Raw genomic sequence first — 21,568 nt, forward strand, 5'->3', positions numbered from 1 at the left:
AAAAAGAAACCCCTTTAACCTTAACTCAATTTTAAATAATTATTTAATTATTTAAATAATAAACTATAATTCAAGAAAAATTATATTTAATCCAAAAGCCAATAATGAATTTATTTAAACCATATAGCCAATACCTAGGTTTTGACAAATCATTCATGTCTTTACCAATATTATTTTATTAATATATATAAAATAATACACTAACATGTCACTACTAGATTATTCTAATTTAAGAATATCTAATCCTAATCCAACTTATACATACAGCATCCATAGATGAATTTTAGTCATCTAATACACATAGTAATTTAATTATACTTTAGCAATTCAATCATGTCATTATGAATATATTTTTTTATATATTGGCAACTCAACCATGCCTCCTTAAGTATATTTATTTATACTTTTGGCAAATCAACCATACCATTATAAATATATTTATTTATATATTGCCAATTCAACCATGCCTCTTATGTATGTATTTTATTCATACTAATACTTAGGCATTATATTTAAGCCTTTGGCAACTCATCCATGTCTACAATTTAACCATGTACCGATTTTAAACTTAACGATGCACTAAATCACACATAGAAATCCCATGCATATCATACACATAATATTAATTTAAAAATCAACCTATCCAGATATACCGATTAAATAAGAATAATTAATATTAAGTATCTTAAATAATATATACATATATACGCATATATTATTTTATATATATGTGTGTGTGTGTGTGTGTGTGTGTGTGTGTGTGTGTGTGTGCTTCCTTCTATTCAAAACATACATTAATAAATCCATATGTACACAGATATAATTAAATACATTTATATATATATACATATATATATATATATATATATATATATATATATATATTCCTCCTCCAATCACCAATTATTAGATAATTATGCATACTAAATACCGTGGTGATACCACCAATAACACATCCTTTAAGAGTTGATTTTAACACTAACAAGCTTAAAATCAATTCTGGGACATCACTGAACCCCACAGGAACTTTCTGGAACACCGTATGCATCTCCACGTGCCCCCACGCGCCTCTTAATTCACCTAAACATTTCTCACGCGTTTCCACGCGCCACCCTATGCTGGCAGGTGCTCTCACGCGCTGCCACGCGGCTGCTTCTCCTTCTTGATGATGTGGCTGCTTCTGGTTGGCTAGAACTCTGGGCTTTGGTGAGCTACGTCATACTGGATTACTTGTATGTTGACTGGACCAAGTCAACGATCCAGATGCACACGCGTATAGAGCTCCATGCACCGCGATGCACCGGATCTCTTCTTTGTTGATGAGATCGTTCCAAGGGCCTAGATTAATGGTGCATTGATCTCCATGTGTCTCTACTACACCGGATTATTGCAACTATATTAAACTAATCGTATGGCCTAGATCTGCAGTTATACTAACTTTCCATGGACGTGACCACACCGGATCACACCGCAGTTGATGCTTAACATAGTTACGTAACAGTGCATAAAAGTATATAAAATAAATTATAAAATAAATTTCAGAATATTCCGAAAAAATACAAAACACACTCTAAAATAATTCTAAAAATCCAAAAAAATTCCAGAAAATTCCAAATAAATTCCAGAAAATATAAAAACCCTAATTAATCATTTTGGATCACAAATCCACCTATACATTTATTTTAAAATATATATACAACACCTAATATATATCAGTTTAAAATCCAAAATCCTAAAAGATCAATTATAATAATTTATGCTTTTAATTAATCCAATCTATCAACGATTTTTAAACAAATAAATTTAATTTTAACATTGATAGTCAAGGTGATAAACTTATGGGTTTTAAGATGAGAGTTAGAAAAAAACTTGCCTGAAGGTTTCGAAACGAAACCGACGCTTCAAGCTTTGATTGTCTCTTCCAATCCCGACATCCTCTTCCTCTAATTCGGCCTCCTCTTTGTCAGCCTTCTCCTCCTCTCTCTCCATCTTTCTTATTTTTCTAACGTGTAAACTCTTTAACCCTAAAGTCTTATGTGTATATTTATACACATTAGAATACAAATCCTATTCCTACTAGGACTACTAAATAAAAATAATAAACTAACAATCTTTAAATAATATAATATATATAAACATATATTATATTACCTATATAAATATATATATATATATACCTTCTATAATTAACTATTGGTTAATTAAATCATATATCCTTCCATAACACTTATTAATTAATTATATTTATATATAATTGAATATATATTTTTATAATTATACAAAAATGATCATTTAAATAATCAAATAACTATGGGCCTTTATTAATTAACCCAATAAGATTTCATTCAAACCCAAGACCACATCCTTTAGTCCAACTTCCCTTAAGCCCAAACCAATTAATTTAAATATATAAAATAATTAAATAAATACTTAAATTAAAATAACTAATTACATGAACACATAAACAAACTAGAATTTACATCATACTAATAAAATTAAACACGTTAACAATTAAATCAATAATTAAGCACACAAACAATCAATTATCATATATAATCACGAAATATAAATTAATACCAACAAAACAATTAAATCATAACACTCAATTAACTAAAACAAATCGTTTATAAAATAAATAAATAAAACAAAGCGATTAATCCCAAATAAATCAAACAAATTATTTTAAATAAATATTAAATCATTAATCCCAATAAATAATACCTTTAAAATATTGGGGTATTACAACCATCACCGACTGGAAGGGCATCACCAGAATAATCCCGTGATGCATTTCGTCGTTGTCATTCCTTCGAATCCTCAACTTGATCGGAAACAAAATCGCCGGCGATATTCCAGCCGATATCGGCCGACTGAGTCGACTCACCGTGTTGAACGTGGCCAACAATCAAATATCCGACCCAATACCCAGATCCATCTCCAACCTCTCCTCATTGATGGACTTAGATCTCCGAAACAACCTGATCTCGGGCTCCATTCCACGAAACATCGGTATGCTCCGAATGCTGAGTCAGGCTTTGCTGAGCCGAAACCGACTCAGTGGTTCAATTCCAACCTCCATATCCTACATATACCGATTATCGGATTTGGATCTTTCTCTGAATTATTTTTCTGGTTCATTACCCGAATCTCTCGGAAAAATGGCGGTTCTTGCCACGTTAAATCTAACCAAATTACTAAATAGTCTCTAGTATATAAAAGAGTAAATTATATGACACAAGTTTACATAGTAATTTTGGAACTCAAATAAAAATTTATTTATGACATAATAGTTAAACATGTATAAACGGGGTTATACGGATTTAACCCCTCAACCCAAACACGACACGACTAATTAAACGGTTAATCGTATCAACTCGTTTACGATTATTCAAACCCATTTAAAATTAACCCAAATTCGCTTAATTCGTGTCGTATTCGAATCAAGAATTCATGTCAAATTTTGCCACTTCGTACTTAGTGACATGTATGTGCATTTTGACAATTGATATCATGTAAATGATCAAAACAAACCCTTAGCTTGCTGGATTAGCAGGTGTAGTTTCAGATATTTTACGAGCTTATTTTATATTTGTATCTTTCTTTAATTTGATAAACATTGTTTCAATAAAAGGGGCTTTTTCTTTTAGAGTTAATTTCACTAAAATCCTCTTAGATATTACTTTCAAATATCTTTCGAAAATAACTATCACTTAATTTCGATTTTACTTTTTCATCACAATCTCTATTAAAAATATGAAAAAGACAACTCTGTCCCTAATTTTTTAATCCCATTTATTTCAAAATATCATGTAACTAAAATGACCATTATAGCCCTCCTTATTACACCCACCTGCCACTAGCACACCATCCGGCAAAAAGCTAGCGCGTCTCACCGGTTGCCTGCGATCTAATCGGCGGCGAGGAATCTGGCGCCATACCCGCCGCTACGCTCTGGAGATGATCCACGCCATGTCGTGAATCACTCCGCCACTGCAAGCCCTCCACCCACAAGGTCATCGGCCAAAGCTTGTGACCAAAGAAAAACTAAACAACACTACTCTAAGCAAGGAATTAAAGGACTTCCATAGCGCTTCTTTGACGGCAACACGAATGAACTTCTCTGTTTGATGTCAAAGGCTGCTTCTCAACCCATGCCATCTGTCTCTCGTGACACACTCTCTAGAGTTCTCTCTTTCTATCATCACTGGAAAAAAATCTATAGTATGCATATATTCTTTATATATATATATATATATATATATATATATATTCGATCCTTTGGCCAAATATCAAAACTTGTTTTTCGCGATCATATGTACGTTGCAAATATTTTATCTGCTTATCTTCCTTTATTTGTGATATTTGAGGATTTTAGGCGTAAATATTAATTGGGTTCAGTGTTGTAGGATTGATGGTCAAGTTTACCTTTTTCTTTCTTTTTCCCCCTCTTCACTGGTAGATATTATTTGCAATGTACGAGAATTTTTTTTTTTTTTTTTTTTCTGGCTTTCATTTGAAATATATGTGTATCTAAATGTAGGAGCTTGATCAATGAAATTTTGAACTTTTTTTTTTTGGGTAAATAAATTTTGATCATGTTACTTCAGTATAGTTTGGATAGTTCAAACCCCTTCCCCCTCCCCCTCTCCCTCTCCCTCATATGTTTTGCAATTTCTCACCATGTGCTTCACTTCCGGATATTAGTGGTACATGTCTCTATGTCGTTTATGAAGTTTGTTAGGGTTTGCAGTCCAAGCTTTGAGCCGTCTTCTCTCTTTCTTGTGTACTAACAGTCAATTGAGAAATCCTTGAGATCATCGGCCCTAGGTAGAACATCAGGAAGCCCCACACACACACACACACACACACACACATATAACATATGAAACAATAAAGATATAGTATAATATAATTAGTAAAGTTACATAATATTTAGGGATATTTTAGTCTTTTTATCTAATTTCTTAGACTAAAGAGTTATTTTGACAAAGTTAAAGGATATTTCAGTCATTTTACGTTGTGTCAGAATTGTGCAAATAATGATTAGGGTGTGAGTGAAAAACGGAGCAAAATTTTATAATAAAATGATAATTATTTTTGAAAGATATTTGAGAGTGATATTTGGCTAAACCTGAAGGGATTTCAGTAAAATTAGCCCTTTCTTTTAATAGCATGCGTCAATCTACTTCAAAAATAGAATTTACAAATGTGGTTTATAAATTATAATATTGAAACTCAACGAAGACTTTATTTTTAACCAAATTGTTGAAAAACAAAAATAAATGGTGAATGCATGTTTGATACCATTTATAACGTTTTGAAATATATATGTGTGTGTGTGTGTGGAAAAAAAAAAAAAAAAAATTCATCCATGTAAAAAAGAAAAAAACAATGCATACCAAGTTATATTCAATGTCCTTAACGTATAGGTTCATGCCAATATCCTCACGCACGGACCAAATGTAGGTTTGGTGGAGGCAATTGCCCTCCATTAATTTTGTGTTTTTTTTAAATTAGATACTTATAATTAAAATATTAGATTTGGGGTCGAAAAAAAAAAAAAATGCTCCCTCTCACCTACTTCGCTGTGTCCGTTCCTGTTATAGGTCATCTTTCTAGACATGGTGTTGTGGTTCTCCAAATACTGGATTGATCTGTTGCTGGCTTATTTGGGTTAATGGTGGGCTTTGTTATACTTTGTTGCTTCTGGACTTGTAGCTCTCTTTTTAGTCTTCTTGTTATTTTCTCAGCTGAGCTTTTATGGGCTTAGTTTCCCTTAAGATAGAAGTATTATAGTGATATATTTTTACTATATATAAAATGAAAAAATAACAACAAAAGTTAAATATTAAATGAAAAATTAGGAAGTCACTAAATATTGCATTTCATCTTAATAACTTTCGAAATTAACTTACTTTGGAGTTTCATAATAAAAACCATAAATGGAAAATATATATATATATATGCATTTCAAGCGGATGGATACAAAAGATTATAAAAAAGAAAAAAATAAAAAAGTTAAAAAGACCATTGTGTCTAAGAGAATTAATTGGTCCATAGTCAAAGCTTGAGTTGATTATAGAATGATTTTAACCACTTTTTTTTTTTAACCTAAATCAATCTGAAATTAACTTGTTCATGTTAGTTTGGGCACCAAATGTCATCTACACGGATACTTCCCAATTATATATTAGGAGCAAAAACAAAAGCTAACAAAATGGTTTGGCTGTATAATAATAAAACCTCCATTACTATAAGTAATATTAGGTCAATAATTAATAATGATTTTATACGGATTTTATATCATTATTTGTTTTGTATATATATGTTTGTTTGAATTGCTCCAATTTTATTTACAAAAATACACACCAAAATTTAATTTTAATAAGAAAAAGAAATTAAAAAGAAAAAGAAAAGATCCATTGCCAAAAACTAGCAGTAGTTTGGGTGGAAATTGGTTCACTTTTAAAGAAATGGGTTCCTTACTATATTTTATTTGGTTTTAAAAAAAAATAATTATAATTATGATATAATAATAAGAGTATGTTAGGCCATAATTTTCAAAGTGGCTAAGGCACACTTCATGCATAGACCAAGTGTCAAATCCGGAGACATGATATGGGTAGAGTATAATTTTAAAATATTCTATACTTGTGTGGAGATTGCATAATATTATAGGGAGGGTTGAAATATTCTATAATGTTAGAGAGTTGGTACCGATTTCAAAAGTTGAGAAAGTATTAATATTCTATAATATTAGAGAGCTAGTACCGATTTGAAGAGTTGAGAAAGTATCCAAGAGGGTAATAAAATTGTAATTCATCATAGAGGATGTTTATAAATAGGTTCCAAAAATCAAGCAAACCACCAACGCACACTGTAATGTCACAGCTCACCAAACTCATCGCACAAAAGAGAAAACCACATCAAATAAAGTCGATCTTTAGATGCTCTGTGAGCTCGGGGCCTTATGCTCTCTGGACTTCGGCTCCCATCCTTACTCTTTCTGAGCTTGGGATAGGGACCGAGGCCCTTACCTTTATGGGTTTGAGACACCCTCTCAGTAGCACTCTCCTCTTCTGGTAGAAGCCACCCTCATTTCAGATCGAGTAAGAAGGGGGTCTTCCTTCTTTTCTTTCATGATTACCCATTCCATAAGTGCCGTGGCTACCAAGTGACAACCACAAGTTCGATTTCACCTGCCCCACTACTCCACCACTAACAAGATTTTGGTTTCGATCCCTATAAGTCGGCTTTAAGAATGAGATCTGGCTCTGGCTCTGGCTCTGGCTCTGGCTAGTTTACAATAGGAGGCCTACCTTGTCCTAAGGTGGCTCAGGTCTCCAACGTACTCACAAAAACTGAGCACAGTACCTCTTTCGACGCCGAATGTAATTATGACACATTTTATATGCAGTCTTATGACAAAACCAATATTAATTATTTATCATTTAATATTTTTTTTTCAAATAAATAAATATGGTATTACTAAAAGATTTAAGTTTTTAATTAAACTAGTTCCAAGACAAATAACGTTCTAACTGAACTTGAAAGTTTGTTTAACTTAATTTTGAAATTGAATAAACCAAAAACTTAAATCCGCTCAACCTTTTTTTGTAGCCCTAACTAAACATAAACATAGGTTTTATATTGGCTCTTGGTAGAATTTCATCAACTTGGAAATGGAAATTCTTGTCTTTGTGATTATATATATATATATAATTAACGAATGGATATTTCCAACGTGTGTGTATATGTATGTAAAGGAATGTTAAGGACAGTCGCCTTAGCAACTGCCTATTCACAGTTGCTATTCTTATTGGTCAGTAAAATTGTAATTAATTAAGACATTAATTACAAGTTTTTAACTTTTTATGGAATGTTGAAACTATTTTTTTTTTGACAAAAAAGTCCTTTTAAGCCTTTCATCCGTCTTCTCAGTTCTCTTTTCTCACTTGATGACGTTTACATATATAGTGTATATATGCATATATCTATATATATATATATATATATATGAATTCATGGTTGAAAAGAAAAGTGTAGAGCTTTATATATATATATATATAGCTAACACTATGGGAGTATATTCTTTCTTCTTTTTTATTTTTAATTGTGTCGGTTAACCTTTATATATTCTCTATATGAATTCATGGTTGAGAGGATTGCATATATATATATATATAAACTGGATCTAACCAAGGAAAAAAAAAAAAGGAAAGTAACCCATACAGATCTTAAAAGGAAAAAAAATGAAAGAAAAGTAATATTTTATATATATATATATATATATGTATATATGCATATATCTATATATACATATATTGGTATACAAACATTTATACAGTTTATATGTAAACCTCATCAAGTAAGATTCAATTCAATTACGTAAGTTTGGAGTTTGAAAAATGAGAACCGAAGAGAATGATGAATGGCTTAAAAGGGTTATTTTGTCCCAAAAAATAATAATTTTAACATTATATAAAAAGTTAAAAACTTATAATTAATGTCTTTATTAATTATAATTTTACTAACCAATAAAAATAGCAATGAAAAGTTTGGTTAGGGAATATCTTAATTTTAAGTTATCGTAATGCCTTTGGCCTGATAGTAGGCCTATTTTTTCCTCAGACTAAAGGAGTCTACCCCTTTACATCCCAACATTGTAAATAATTGTCTGATGAAATCATGTTTTCACTATACAATAAAGTAGAGTATCTCACTTCTTTATATTTTGTACATTGATTAGTTAAAACTCTTCAATCACACAATTTACTCTAATTCTTAGGCCTTAAAATCATTTTATATTTTATATTATACAATTGTTTAATCCTTCCAAATAAAAACACTTAATTTATAGTTTTTTTTTTTTTTTTTAAGGCAAGAATATAGAGCATTCTTTCATTCCACAAAATTTATGGGGTAAAATAAATTCTAATGGGTATTTTTTTAAATAAAATAAGGAGATGTATAGCATTTCTCAACTTCTATATGTTAATTGTGCTTGACATATGGCATTGGTAGCACCAAATCAGAAGTGGTCACATGGTATGTAGTCAATTAGTCGTTTGGGGTTGTCTTTATTACCAAGACATACAAACCTGCATGAAAATGTTTCATAACTTCCTCCGAGTTTGTCTCAACAATTATCATTTGTATATATATGCCTCAAGGATTTTGTTCCACAAATTTGTCAAGCTGCTCTCTCTCTCTCTCACACACACATAGACATTGTGTGTACATATAGTCATATATACACATGCAATGGTATCAAACTATATATATATATATATATATATATATATGCATGCATAAAATGGCCAAGAGGAAAGACAATACTTGGTCCAACTCAGGTTGGATGAAGTTCGTCCAACCTAGGTACGTGGCTTAATCAGTGCATGACAAGTGTCCATCAATGGCATTGGATTTAAATTGGGTATTACCCAACTATTTGGGTTTGACCCGCTCAGAACTCTTTATTCTGCTTTCAGAAGTCTTCTTTTGCCCTAGCTCGAAGCCTTTGGTCTCACTCCTATTCGGTTCAATTTCTGTATTCGATATCAGATTGAAGCACGAGGTCTTTCTTTCTCTCTATATCTCGCTCGTTTTATATATATATATATATAGTTTGATATATATATATATATATATATATATATATACAGTTTGTAGTTCTTGGTTTAGAGATATATATATATACACAGTTATTAATTTTTGTTACAAATGAGATGTTTTTGTATATATATAAACCAAGCCCTCGTGACTCACAGATATGTGGTTAATTATAAGGAATTTGTGTTTTCGTGTTAGAATTACTAGTAAGTTGAATTATGTGAACTTATATATATATATATATATATATAAGAATTTATACAAATAATAAAAAAAGATTCAATATAGTAAAAAATAGGACAATCAAAGATTAGTCCCCAAAAATAAAAATATAATTAAACTCTTCAAATATATAAGTAGTCTTTGTTATGGTGCATATGTTGAGATGATCATTAATATTTGGCTCAAATTAAATTACAAACTAAAAATTTCCTAAAACCGATCGAGACATTTTATAAATGGAGTGAAATGGATTTTTCTGTTTGAATTGCTTGTTGTCTTTTTATTTTTTTTTTCCTCTTTAAATCTATAAAGAGTTTTGTCCGATCAAATTCATTTAAGTTCGCTATTATACTTAACTTAAGTTCAATTATGTACTGATTGATCCACGTATTCAGGTTGAACAAACTTCATCAATCTAGGTTGGATGCAAGTATTATGCCAAGAGGAATAGAAGGGAATGGCCTGCCGTATTTAGTTCCATGTCTCCCGCACTGCTGTGTATCTCCCACAACTTTGGTTACCAACTTCACTAGATGACACCTAAAATATATATATGTATATATATATATGTATGTCAGATGACATTGACAACTTCATTTTGACACTAATGATACACGTGCAAACATATTAGCAAGTCATCCAATATAATTAAAAAAAAAAAAAAAAAAAAAAAAAAAAAAAAAAAAAAAAACCTAACATGATTCACATCAAATAATGGCTACTGTGAATCTAATTTGAAGCAATTAAGATGCAACATTTGAGCATGTTAGAGCATGTGCAACATAAAATAATAGCTTCTGTGATTATAATCAACCCATTTTTCAAACCCATTGCTCTCCTTCCCTCTTTTTCCTAATTCAGAATTTTCTGGTCAGTGGTCTATCCCGAAATGGATATAAATACCACTAAACTTTGAATATCTTTGTAGCATTATAGGTCGATTTTTCCAATGAGAGCTAGTTGACAGGTGGCTCAGATCTTGTGCCACGTCTGATGATAATTATTTTAGCTTAAGTTGGATTATTTAATTAATATAAAATTTACATTGCTAATGAATTATCGAATTTAATATTCAATTCATACTAAAGTAATTAAATAAGGTTCGAATCAAAATCTAATTCATTGACAAATCTAGTCCAAATTCCCGCATAATAGTGCATCTGAGTCCCCAATATCACATCTCAAACTATAAAATGTTTGCGTGTGTATTAAGCAATAGGTAGGAAATAATGTGATAATAAAGGATTTGTTTAGTTATGCTCTTTTTCCTAATTCAGAATTTTCTGGTCAGTGGTCTATCCCGAAATGGATATAAATACCACTAAACTTTGAATATCTTTGTAGCATTATAGGTCGATTTTTCCAATGAGAGCTAGTTGACAGGTGGCTCAGATCTTGTGCCACGTCTGATGATAATTATTTTAGCTTGAGTTTGATTATTTAATTAATATAAAATTTACATTGCTAATGAATTATCGAATTTAATATTCAATTCATACTAAAGTAATTGAATAAGGTTCGAATCAAAATTTAATTCATTGACAAGTCTAGTCCAAATTCCCGCACAATAGTGCATCTGAGTCCCTAATATCACATCTCAAACTATAAAATGTTTGTGTGTGTATTAAGCTGTATTAAGCAATAGGTAGGAAATAATGTGAAAATAAAGGATTTGTTTAGTTATGCTCGTATGAAATAATCTTCATATTTTTTTATGAAATGGAGAATATTTCTAACATCATTCAAAAGGTTTATTTTCCAATTTCAAGAATGTTGAATATTAATTAAGTTTTCCAAGATAAAGTGAAAGTGTAAGTTATTCGTAATCAATTAAAAGGTAAATTTCTATGAGATTTATCAATATTTTACATAGACTCATCTATTTTCCTTATTAGTGATTTTTTTATCGTTTTGCTTATAAAATGTTTGTTATCATTTAGGCATTAGAAGAACAAAATGATCCAACAAAAAAAATCTGTTACATAAATCAAAATCTCATAAAGATAAATGAAATTATAAAATATAAAAAAGATTTACGTAAAATGTGACAAAAGTTGTGTGGAAAGTAAGTTAAATTTATCCTATATTAAAAAAGCTTAAATTTTGGTCCACAAACATCTAGCAACTCCTTTGTTTTTTTTCCAACCTCAGTACAGATTTCATGACAAACAATCAGACATACATTATTGTAATCAAACCATTGTGTTATTGTGATTCCAACATATATATATGGTACTATATATTAGTAAAGAAGTGTATTATAGTTAATAAAATACAAACAGTAACATGGGTATCATCAGTCTACAATCCTCTATCCTTTTGTTTTTCTCCAACCTCTGCAAGGATTTCATGACAAATGATCAGACATACATTATTCTAATCAAATCATTGTATTATAAAATTGATTATATATATATATATATATATATATATATATATCTATACGCCAATAAAAATATTGTGTGTCATGGTTAAAAAATATATATATATACTAGTATTAACACGAGACACTAGTTGTAATAACATGGGTCTGTTTCAGAGTCTTGAACTGTACATTTCTCTATGTTTGATATCCATATAACATGGACAAATGAGTGGTGGTCCACACTAGATCCATCTTGATCTCTATCAATGGTCCACAGTGATCTGATCACCATTATAGTGGGGCCCAATTTTGTAACAGTGAGATGATGAGCGTCCCCATCACAAGCAAATGGACGAAATTCATCATACTGCAATTAAAGAAAAATAGATCACTTCCTAAACGATGGATCGAGTGATTTCAATTGGAGGAGGCAAAGAGTTGGTTAAAAGACGAACAACACATCTTGTGGACCCAATATTTGGACACGATATCTTGTCCTCTTAAACCCTCAGGTCTTACCTCAATCATTCAAATTGATATAGCTTCATTGTGTATATACACTATGAATGTCTCTAAAAAAACATATACACGTGTTTTCATTAAATTGCAATATTAAAAATTTATAAAACGATATAATATGTTGTATGCTTGTTGAAAAAATATATTGAATGAGTGTATATCTTTAATCGCATTCTCACTTTAAAATGCACGAATTTCTATATATACAATCATGAATATGTATATAGTCCACCTTCCGTCATTTTGGAGGTATTGGGGGGAGAGTCATTGTTGAACTCTCGTGAACTTGTGCACATTTACGTATTTATTAAAAAGCTCATATTCTAAAAATATTGTTCATTTTGTACATTTTGATTCTTACAATTTTTAAACACAGATCATTATAAGTGTCAATTACTTTTCCCTTAAAATGATGAAAATATTATTCGTTTTATACTTTTTGACCCTTACAAATTTCAAAACGCGTCTACACAAGTAAGAGACGTCCCTATAATTGCTAATCACGTCTCCCGTCAAACAATGTGAAACATCACAAAACATCTCATCATTACTTTTCTCATTGTTATAATGTAGATGATCATAATATTTCTCTTGGTGCAAACAATTCACGTGAGTTGCACCAAGGCTTGCCCTCACTTGTAAATTCCATATTGAATCAACAATTAAAACACAAAAACCATACGGCTGATCATTCGTGCATACTGCATTGAAAAGCAAAAATTATGAAATAAAACGTAATAATTACATATATTACATATTAGTCTATTAGCAATAAAGTTATATCGACTCATTAATTGAGGCTATTTAATAAAATAATCACTTTCGTGGTCAATCGTTAAAAAGTAAAGTAAAAAAGAAAGTATGTGTTATAAGTTTCATTTTCAGAAGAAGTTGGTAAAATGTTTGAAATCATAGTCATTATAATTTACTCTAAAATTTATATATCATGTAAATCAAGCATCTCATAATTTCATATATTGCACACAATTTATATTCAAATGTCACTTTCTAATATTTTTGTAAATAGGCTGAATAGTAGATCTAACAGGAGAGTGTCTCAATCATATGGATAGGGGATATGCTTGTAATGAGAATGCTCCCATGCATGTTGCTTTTCAAAATCCATTAAACTAAAACATTATAAGAAATAATTGAGAAGAAATAATCTTCAATTGTCCCAATCCAACTTCATTTAAACCTAGTAAGACATAGTTTTGGTCGGCAGAGAAAATAAATTGTCATTCTTGATATCACATAATTAAAGTTATACTTCTCTCAATTTTTAATGTTTACCCAAACATATATAAAATTTAATGAGTTTCTCCAACATTCACTTCTTTCACAAGTTCATATATGAAATTTATGTACGTATGTGTGTGTGTGTGTGTGTGTGTGTGTGTGTGTGTGTTTATAAGGTGGACATTCACTCACCACGTGGTACAACACCCCTGTTGCCTCCTCACCTTCCGCCTAATAATTCAGTCTCAACCTTATCTCCTCCCATGTTGAGCTGCCACAGGATACCTTGCATTGAATATGCTTATTAACACCCTTGTAAATATTCATGCAATTTATTTATTTTAATTTATTTATTTTAAGAATTCACCCTCCCATAATATATATTGAAATACAAAATTGTAATATCATTAAGTTGAGAGTAAAAAATGATAATCCAAAATTTTATTTGTTGTTAAATACTACTTTTGTCCCAAAAAAATTGTCCTGTTTTGAAATTTATAACTCTTTTTTAAAGATATCTAAAGACGTTAAAGTCCTTTAGATTTTAGGTTTGAATTATCGAGACCATCATTGTTACATTCTCAATTTAGTGACATTATATTTTTGATTTAATAGTAAAGTGAGGGCCAAGCATTCGTCGGCCCATGGATGCATGGAGATGGGACCTAGGTATATACTCGGCCCTTGGTTTCGGTTATTCTCATCAGCATAAAAATCAGTCACACACATATTCATATTCACGTACCATTCAAGTCAGGAGTGCGGTTCGACAGTGAAACCTCAAGCATTCAAGTCAGGAGTGCGGTTCAAAAGCGATTCGAAAGCGAGACTTTAGTGACTTACCTTCCTCCCTCTCAACGTCATTATGCCCATAGGATTGAGAGTTATAGGGCTGATATACATGTTATAAGAGAAAAAATAAATAAATAAATAAAATAAAAAATCTTCAACACAAATCATTTTATATGAACTAATATGGCCATTAATTTTCTTAAAATTAATGTGGAATGTTACATTCTTAATTTAATCTCATTGAATAGAATATGTGGAGCTGTCTCTCACTCACCACAATTCAGCACCACAAGTTGGGGGCAAAATCGTAATAAAACCGCCATGGAAATATGACACTATTATATAAAGCCTGAAAGTCCCCAGCTTCACTCCCCATTCCCAGCGTACATGACCTATAGGACATCACACTTATTTACATATACTTATAGAGTGAGAAAGTAGTGAGGTCTAGAGAGAGAAAGAAATGGGTCTCCTCTATTTCATCACAGCTATCTTACTGGCTGTTAGTACTTCAGTCAGCTCCTGCCCGCCGTCAGACCGGGCAGCTCTTCTCGCCTTCAAAAATGCCCTCCGCGAGCCTTACTTGGGCATCTTCAATTCATGGACGGGCACTGACTGTTGCCACAACTGGTACGGCGTCAGCTGCGACCCGTCGACCCGCCGCGTCGCCGACATCAACCTCCGGGGCGAGTCCGAAGACCCCATCTTCGTGAAAGCCGGCCGGACCGGTTTCATGACCGGTTCGATCTCTCCGACCATATGCAGACTGAACCGGCTCTCCAGCATCACCATCGCCGACTGGAAGGGCATCACCGGAACAATCCCGCGATGCATTTCGTCGTTGCCATTCCTCCGAATCCTCGACTTGATCGGAAACAAAATCGCCGGCGAGATTCCAGCCGATATCGGCCGACTGAGTCGACTCACCGTGTTGAACGTGGCCGACAATCAAATATCCGGGCCGATACCCAGATCCATCTCCAACCTCTCCTCATTGATGCACTTGGATCTCCGAAACAACCTGATCTCGGGCTCCATTCCGCGAAACATCGGTAAGCTCCGAATGCTGAGTCGGGCTTTGCTGAGCCGAAACCGACTCAGTGGTTCAATTCCAACCTCCATATCCTACATATACCGATTATCGGATTTGGATCTTTCTCTGAATTATTTTTCTGGTTCATTACCCGAATCTCTCGGAAAAATGGCGGTTCTTGCCACGTTGAATGTCGATGGGAATCGGATTTCGGGTGCTGTACCTCCGAGTTTTATCAATTCGGGTATAAGTATATTGAATTTGAGCCGAAATGGGCTGGACGGTAATATACCCGACGTTTTTGGGCCGAGATCTTATTTTACCGCTATCGATCTATCGTATAATAGGCTGAGAGGACCGATTCCAAAATCCATATCTGGGGCCAGCTATATCGGCCACTTGGATCTCAGTCACAACCACCTATGTGGGCCCATTCCAGCCGGTTCGCCGTTCGATCATCTCGAAGCGTCGTCGTTTACTTACAATGATTGTCTATGTGGAAAGCCACTAAGATCTTGTTAGAAAGCGTTTTGATAATGATGGAAGCTCAGATCCTCTGTAATACAAAATTAAATTGGCGTGTTATGAACCGTTTAATACAGTATAACACTCGTATAGACTGCATCGGATAACACTGAGTTGGATCACAGTGTGATGAATATATATTTGTAATATGCAAGAGTGAATTTTACTTGTGTTTATTATATTAGTACGAGAATAATGTTTTGTTTTGTTTTCTTGGGTACTCTGATGTTGTGAGCTTCGTGCATGTAATTGACATTAGAAGACAATTATATATGACAAGTGAAGTGGTCACTAGTTAGTTACTTGAGACCTCAAAGGAAGTGACTTTGATGGGTACATGATCAAATATTACTGTTGTATCACTTAATCATAGTATAATTTATGTCTTATGTTAATCAAATTATTGTTGGTTGTATAATTCAAATGTCAATATCACGGTAATTTTTAAGTGGAAAAGGAGTCGCGAGTTTAAATGATATGTATAGCTTGTGATACGAAAATTCGAAAAAAAGTTGAGCATCTATGCACGGTCCCTTTAACGTGGTAATAAAGAAGGTAGTATTGTCATTTTCTTGAAATATTGAGCATTCAACTTGTGTGAAGAAGATACAGTTGTCATATATGGTGTCTAACGTACAAATTTTTATGTATATGTTTTCATTACTGATCCTTTGTGAGGTAGGTTTGCCTGAATTATGGTATATTTGGTACATGAAAAGGATTGCCCTAACTTTAGAATTGGAGAGGAATCCAAAAATAGAACATGCCAAAACCAAACGCTTTTATATGCTAAGTAACTCGGTGTTTTAAATTATTCTCATTTTGAAAGGATTTGTCTGGTTCAGTGTTTTTGAGAATAATTTTTATTTTCTCATAAGTGATGATAAAAAATAAAAAAGATATACAAAAATTGATCATTTGTGGAAATTATTTTTTGAAAACAAAGTTTAAAAAAAAGACACGTTTTCACATAATTGAGTAAGCCCTAATTCACTAATAATTGATATTAAAATTCATCAATTAACCTATTGGTCCACAATTGTTCGAGTGGCTCTGAGTCTTAATTCTCAGAGAAGATTTCGAAACTAGTAAAAGAGATAATACATTTACAATAAAAATAAAAATATCCCAAAATATGTATTAAAAACCGAATCACTAGAGATATATATAGATATATATATATATATAGATGTGGTCATTTAAGATTATATTTGTATGATTGATGATAATCTTAGATTATTACGACTTAAGGATCCTCTCGGACATTAGAGATGGTCTTGTACTCTATTATGAACCGAGATTGGAGTAGCTTAATGTTGCAATCTCAAACCTTTGATTGATTGAGTACCGGACCCTAGATCTCCAAGGACCAAGAAATTCAAGTAGGATCATGACAACACTTTTCACCCAAAAGGGTAAATCTGAAAAGTATTTGCATGTAAGCTACCTAACTATTTGTAGTCAGCCTCAGACATGTTGATCTTGCTTGAGAAATGAAAGAGAAAATCAATTCTAGTATTCTACAGCTGGCCTTTGATTGCTATACATGAATGTGTAGCCTAGGCATCTTACAGCTAAATTAATTTATAAGGTGGTGGCTACAAGACCACCAAAGGCTATACATGTGAGAACACTTGTAACATGTGACCTAATGAATTTGGCAATGAGAACCAAGTTTTTTTTTTGTAAGGGGTGGATCTCAAAGGTCAACCACATGGGCCCCACTTCACAATATATCTTGAGATAAACCGCATTATCACATTTCCAGTTCGAAAGCAGGACCTTCCCAAAGGCACTCCAGAACTACACCCAAAAATATAGCACCCGATCGAGACCAAAGTAGGATGGTTTCGAGGGTATGCAAACCTCCACTTGGGGATCTAGAAGGACCTCTGATTTGGATGATGAGAAGTTAGAACTCGCTTCACCTATCATTGACGGAGTCAGAAAAAATTTTTAAGGAAGGCACATTATACGTATTGTATTTCGTAATATATATTTACAATATAATATATATATATATATAAAAAGATAGTGATATTTTTGAAATTAAATTAATTTATTGATATAGAATATAAATAAATGCCTTAAATCACATTAAACTAATAATCACATTTAATGCCTTAAGTCACCGTCCCTTTTGAAGGAATGTGTATTTAATACTCCAGAGGATCTCCACAAGCCAAAAAAACCATTGTGACCCTACTACACCAAGAAGGGTCATAAGGGCCCAGCAAAGTAGGCTCGAGCTCCAAGAGCAATCCCTGAACAGAAGTCTTTGGAAGGAACGAGAAGTAGGCTAGTCATTATGAGAGCTGGAATGAACAATCTTAAAACTACACAAGGCAACAGACATCGCTACATTCATCACATCTCTCATAATGACTAGCCTACTTCTCGTTCCTTCCAAAGACTTCTGTTTATTTATTTTTTTCTTATTTGATATATTAATCATCACCGACCCATTTGCAATAACCTAGTAAAAGTGACTAATTCATGTAATGAGAATCTTTTCGACATTCTCATAAGTCATAAACCTGTCTTATGCTTGGCTCTTAGTTTAGGCAAAAGTGTAGTTGTTTTTTGTGGTACCAGATTACTATGTCTAGATTGATGAAATCTGTGTGCTATATCTATATCCTTAGCCCAAAAAGTCGTAGTTAGAGACATTAGTTCTTGAAAAGAGTGCGAGAAAAAATGAAATTTGTTGGTACTTTATGACTATGGGGAAGTTGAGGCAATTATTATATGCCACTGCCAAACCTCAAGTAATTATTCCAAAGCATTTATGTTTCTTTTACAATCCATGTTTTGTATTTAATTTTACTTGGGAAGACTCAAATGGTTGTCCATTGAATGTCTAAGATATGGTGAAGAGTATATAATGTTCTCACTTCTCACCCGGAGATTGTGTCTTCATTCTTGGAGTGAATAATTCACATGAAACTCCCCGTCATTAAATTTTTCTTTTTATTTTTCTTTTTTCTTTTTTTCTTTTTTCTTTTTTCAGTAATGTTTCTAAAAAGTCTATCTGATAAGAAGATTTATGAACTCTTCTATTTTTTAATTTAAATGTATTAAATAATTTATTTGACTTTTCACACATTTTAAAAAATCGTTTTATCAACTATTAAGAATCATTTTTCTTAATTTAATGGTTAAATATGGAGAGTTTATAGCTAACCTCAAGTATTACTCTTCTTTTTTGACTCAGTACATAAAAATTAGTTTGAATTACACTAATCTCTCTTGAATTTTAGACAAATTACATACAAATAAAACGTTCAAACATTAAAGTTCGTAGTCATTCATGACAGCGATCCTTCTTCGAGAATACTCAATCCCCCCCTTGTAAATAACATTCATTCAACTTAGATGTATTAAATAATTTATTTTACTGTTTACACATCCCAAAAAATCGTTTCATCTAATGATTAAATAGGGAGAGTGCATGGCTAACCCTCTTATGAGTATTACTCTTCTTTCTTGACTTAGTAAATAAAAATTAGTATAAATTACACTAATCTCCCTTAAAGTTTTGACAAATTATACGCAAATAAAACGTTCAAGCATTCAAGTTTGTAATCATTCATGGCAGCGATCCTTCTTCAAGAGTACTCAATCCCCCCTTCTGCCTTGATCCGGAGTAGGGCACATGATATCATTGGTCCGGCCTTACTCTGACCTTCCCTAAATCTGTTCGCTGGCAATGAAAATCTGATTTTGAGTGTGAAAAATCAATAATGCCCTCATTTTCATGCAAGATAATAGTGACATTTTCATACAAGGGAACAATTTTGTCTTTTTCTAAAATTTGGCCAACACACTTGCCGAAAAGAAAACGACATCAACATAATAAACATTGAACACTCTACCTATGTATAATTTACCCAAATCTTAGCGGAGGTTAGTGTAATTTGTCTTTAAAAGACCCAAAATCACTAAAATAAAGTATACCACGTTTTGCTTTTGTGTTTGTCAAAGTCTGTAACACTTCAGCATTATTTACATTAATTTGAGTGCCTTTATGCTTGAATTTTCACCATCACACTTTGCACACTTAACTTTGAGTAAATGTTACTCGGTAGTGACAGGTTTCCATTTTAATTAATCTGGTTAATAATTTTTGTAGAGAAACAAAATTATTTATTTACCTAGAGAATATGTCCAATTGAATGTCTCGAGGATGTTAATTTCACTTTCACTTTATTTTGTGCGAATTTGGGTAATTAGAATCAAAAGTTGTAGTTTAGTGACATCTCTTTTACCTTTTCTAACGATGGTAGTCCCATATTTCTTATCACAGTGTGAATTAATTATTGACTATTAATTAAAATGTTAACTTTTGAATTGTAAAAAAATTTAAAAAAAATTAATAAATAAATAAATAGTGAATAAGTATTTAGGAGGACAAAAGTATGTCACATGCTTGGTTCTCGAAGTCCCAAAAACTATTAAGAATTTACAAGTAAATATATATTGAATGCATGTTAAAAGCTCATTGTGGTCCCAAACATGCAAATTTTGTGAAGGCTTGTATATGTGTGTGTGTGTGTGTATGTGTGTATGTGTACAGCTCTCTATCTGTTTCAAGGGGTATGGCCTCATGAGGTAGGTTTACATGAACTTATGATACACCGGAACATTAAAGGACTGAACAGAATCAAATTTAAGAAGAGTCAGAGTGTTTTTTTTTTTTTTTTTTTGGTCCTGTCAATGAACTCCCACAATGAATTTATAAAAAGTCGAAATCTCTACTTTTTATATGGTTCACCAAAGATATAATCCAATGATACTTCTTTGTGATCTTGTAAAACTAGCTAAGCATTATTGTACTATTTATGTTTTGTAATGCTGCTTGTTCTTGCAAAGTTATAAAATATATATATATATAATACATACGCAATATATTGATATGGTAGACCTTATGAAAATGACAAACCTTAATTTCCACCAAGATTGGGATGATAATGTAGGTGTTGACTGTGTGGCAAGACTACCTTTCCTTGGCCCTTTTGCACATGTAGTACACTGAGAAGGAGAGAGGAAAAAGAAAAAAAAAAAAAGGCATTGATACAAGGTTGACAGTGAGACAGTGCTCTTGTCATCGTCTTTGCGACACACAAATTTGAGTTTAGAATCCTTTTCAGTGAAAAGAACTGAAATCAATCCAACAACAAATTTTACCACTTGTTGGATTGAAAATCGATTCAACAATGTATTTCACCTACTATTGAGTTAATTTCAAACCTCTTCGATAT

The 21,568-nt window shown here is 32.1% G+C and overlaps 1 protein-coding gene and 1 pseudogene across 1 annotated transcript; both read left to right on the top strand.

Moving 5' to 3' along the window:
• The window catches only part of LOC132270141 (DNA damage-repair/toleration protein DRT100-like), a 48,081-nt pseudogene extending 44,872 nt beyond the window's left edge, over nt 1-3,209 (top strand).
• An 11,898-nt stretch (nt 3,210-15,107) lies between these two features.
• Nucleotides 15,108-16,609, top strand: LOC132271491 (DNA damage-repair/toleration protein DRT100-like). Its single transcript, XM_059772878.1, has one exon. The coding sequence runs from the start codon at nt 15,213-15,215 to the stop codon at nt 16,302-16,304; it is 1,092 nt and encodes a 363-aa protein (XP_059628861.1). The 5' UTR covers nt 15,108-15,212; the 3' UTR covers nt 16,305-16,609.
• Nucleotides 16,610-21,568: the final 4,959 nt, after the last annotated feature.

This window comes from Cornus florida, unplaced genomic scaffold (assembly GCF_030987335.1).
Source record: "Cornus florida cultivar Cherokee Brave unplaced genomic scaffold, ASM3098733v1 CherokeeBrave_3.0.0_Hap2_Chr08, whole genome shotgun sequence".
Classification (NCBI taxonomy): Eukaryota; Viridiplantae; Streptophyta; class Magnoliopsida; order Cornales; family Cornaceae; genus Cornus; species Cornus florida.

What these genes read in the sequence shown, in the direction of transcription:
- LOC132271491 (XM_059772878.1), top strand. Translation starts at nt 15,213, where the DNA reads ATGGGTCTCCTCTATTTCATCACAGCTATCTTACTGGCTGTTAGTACT.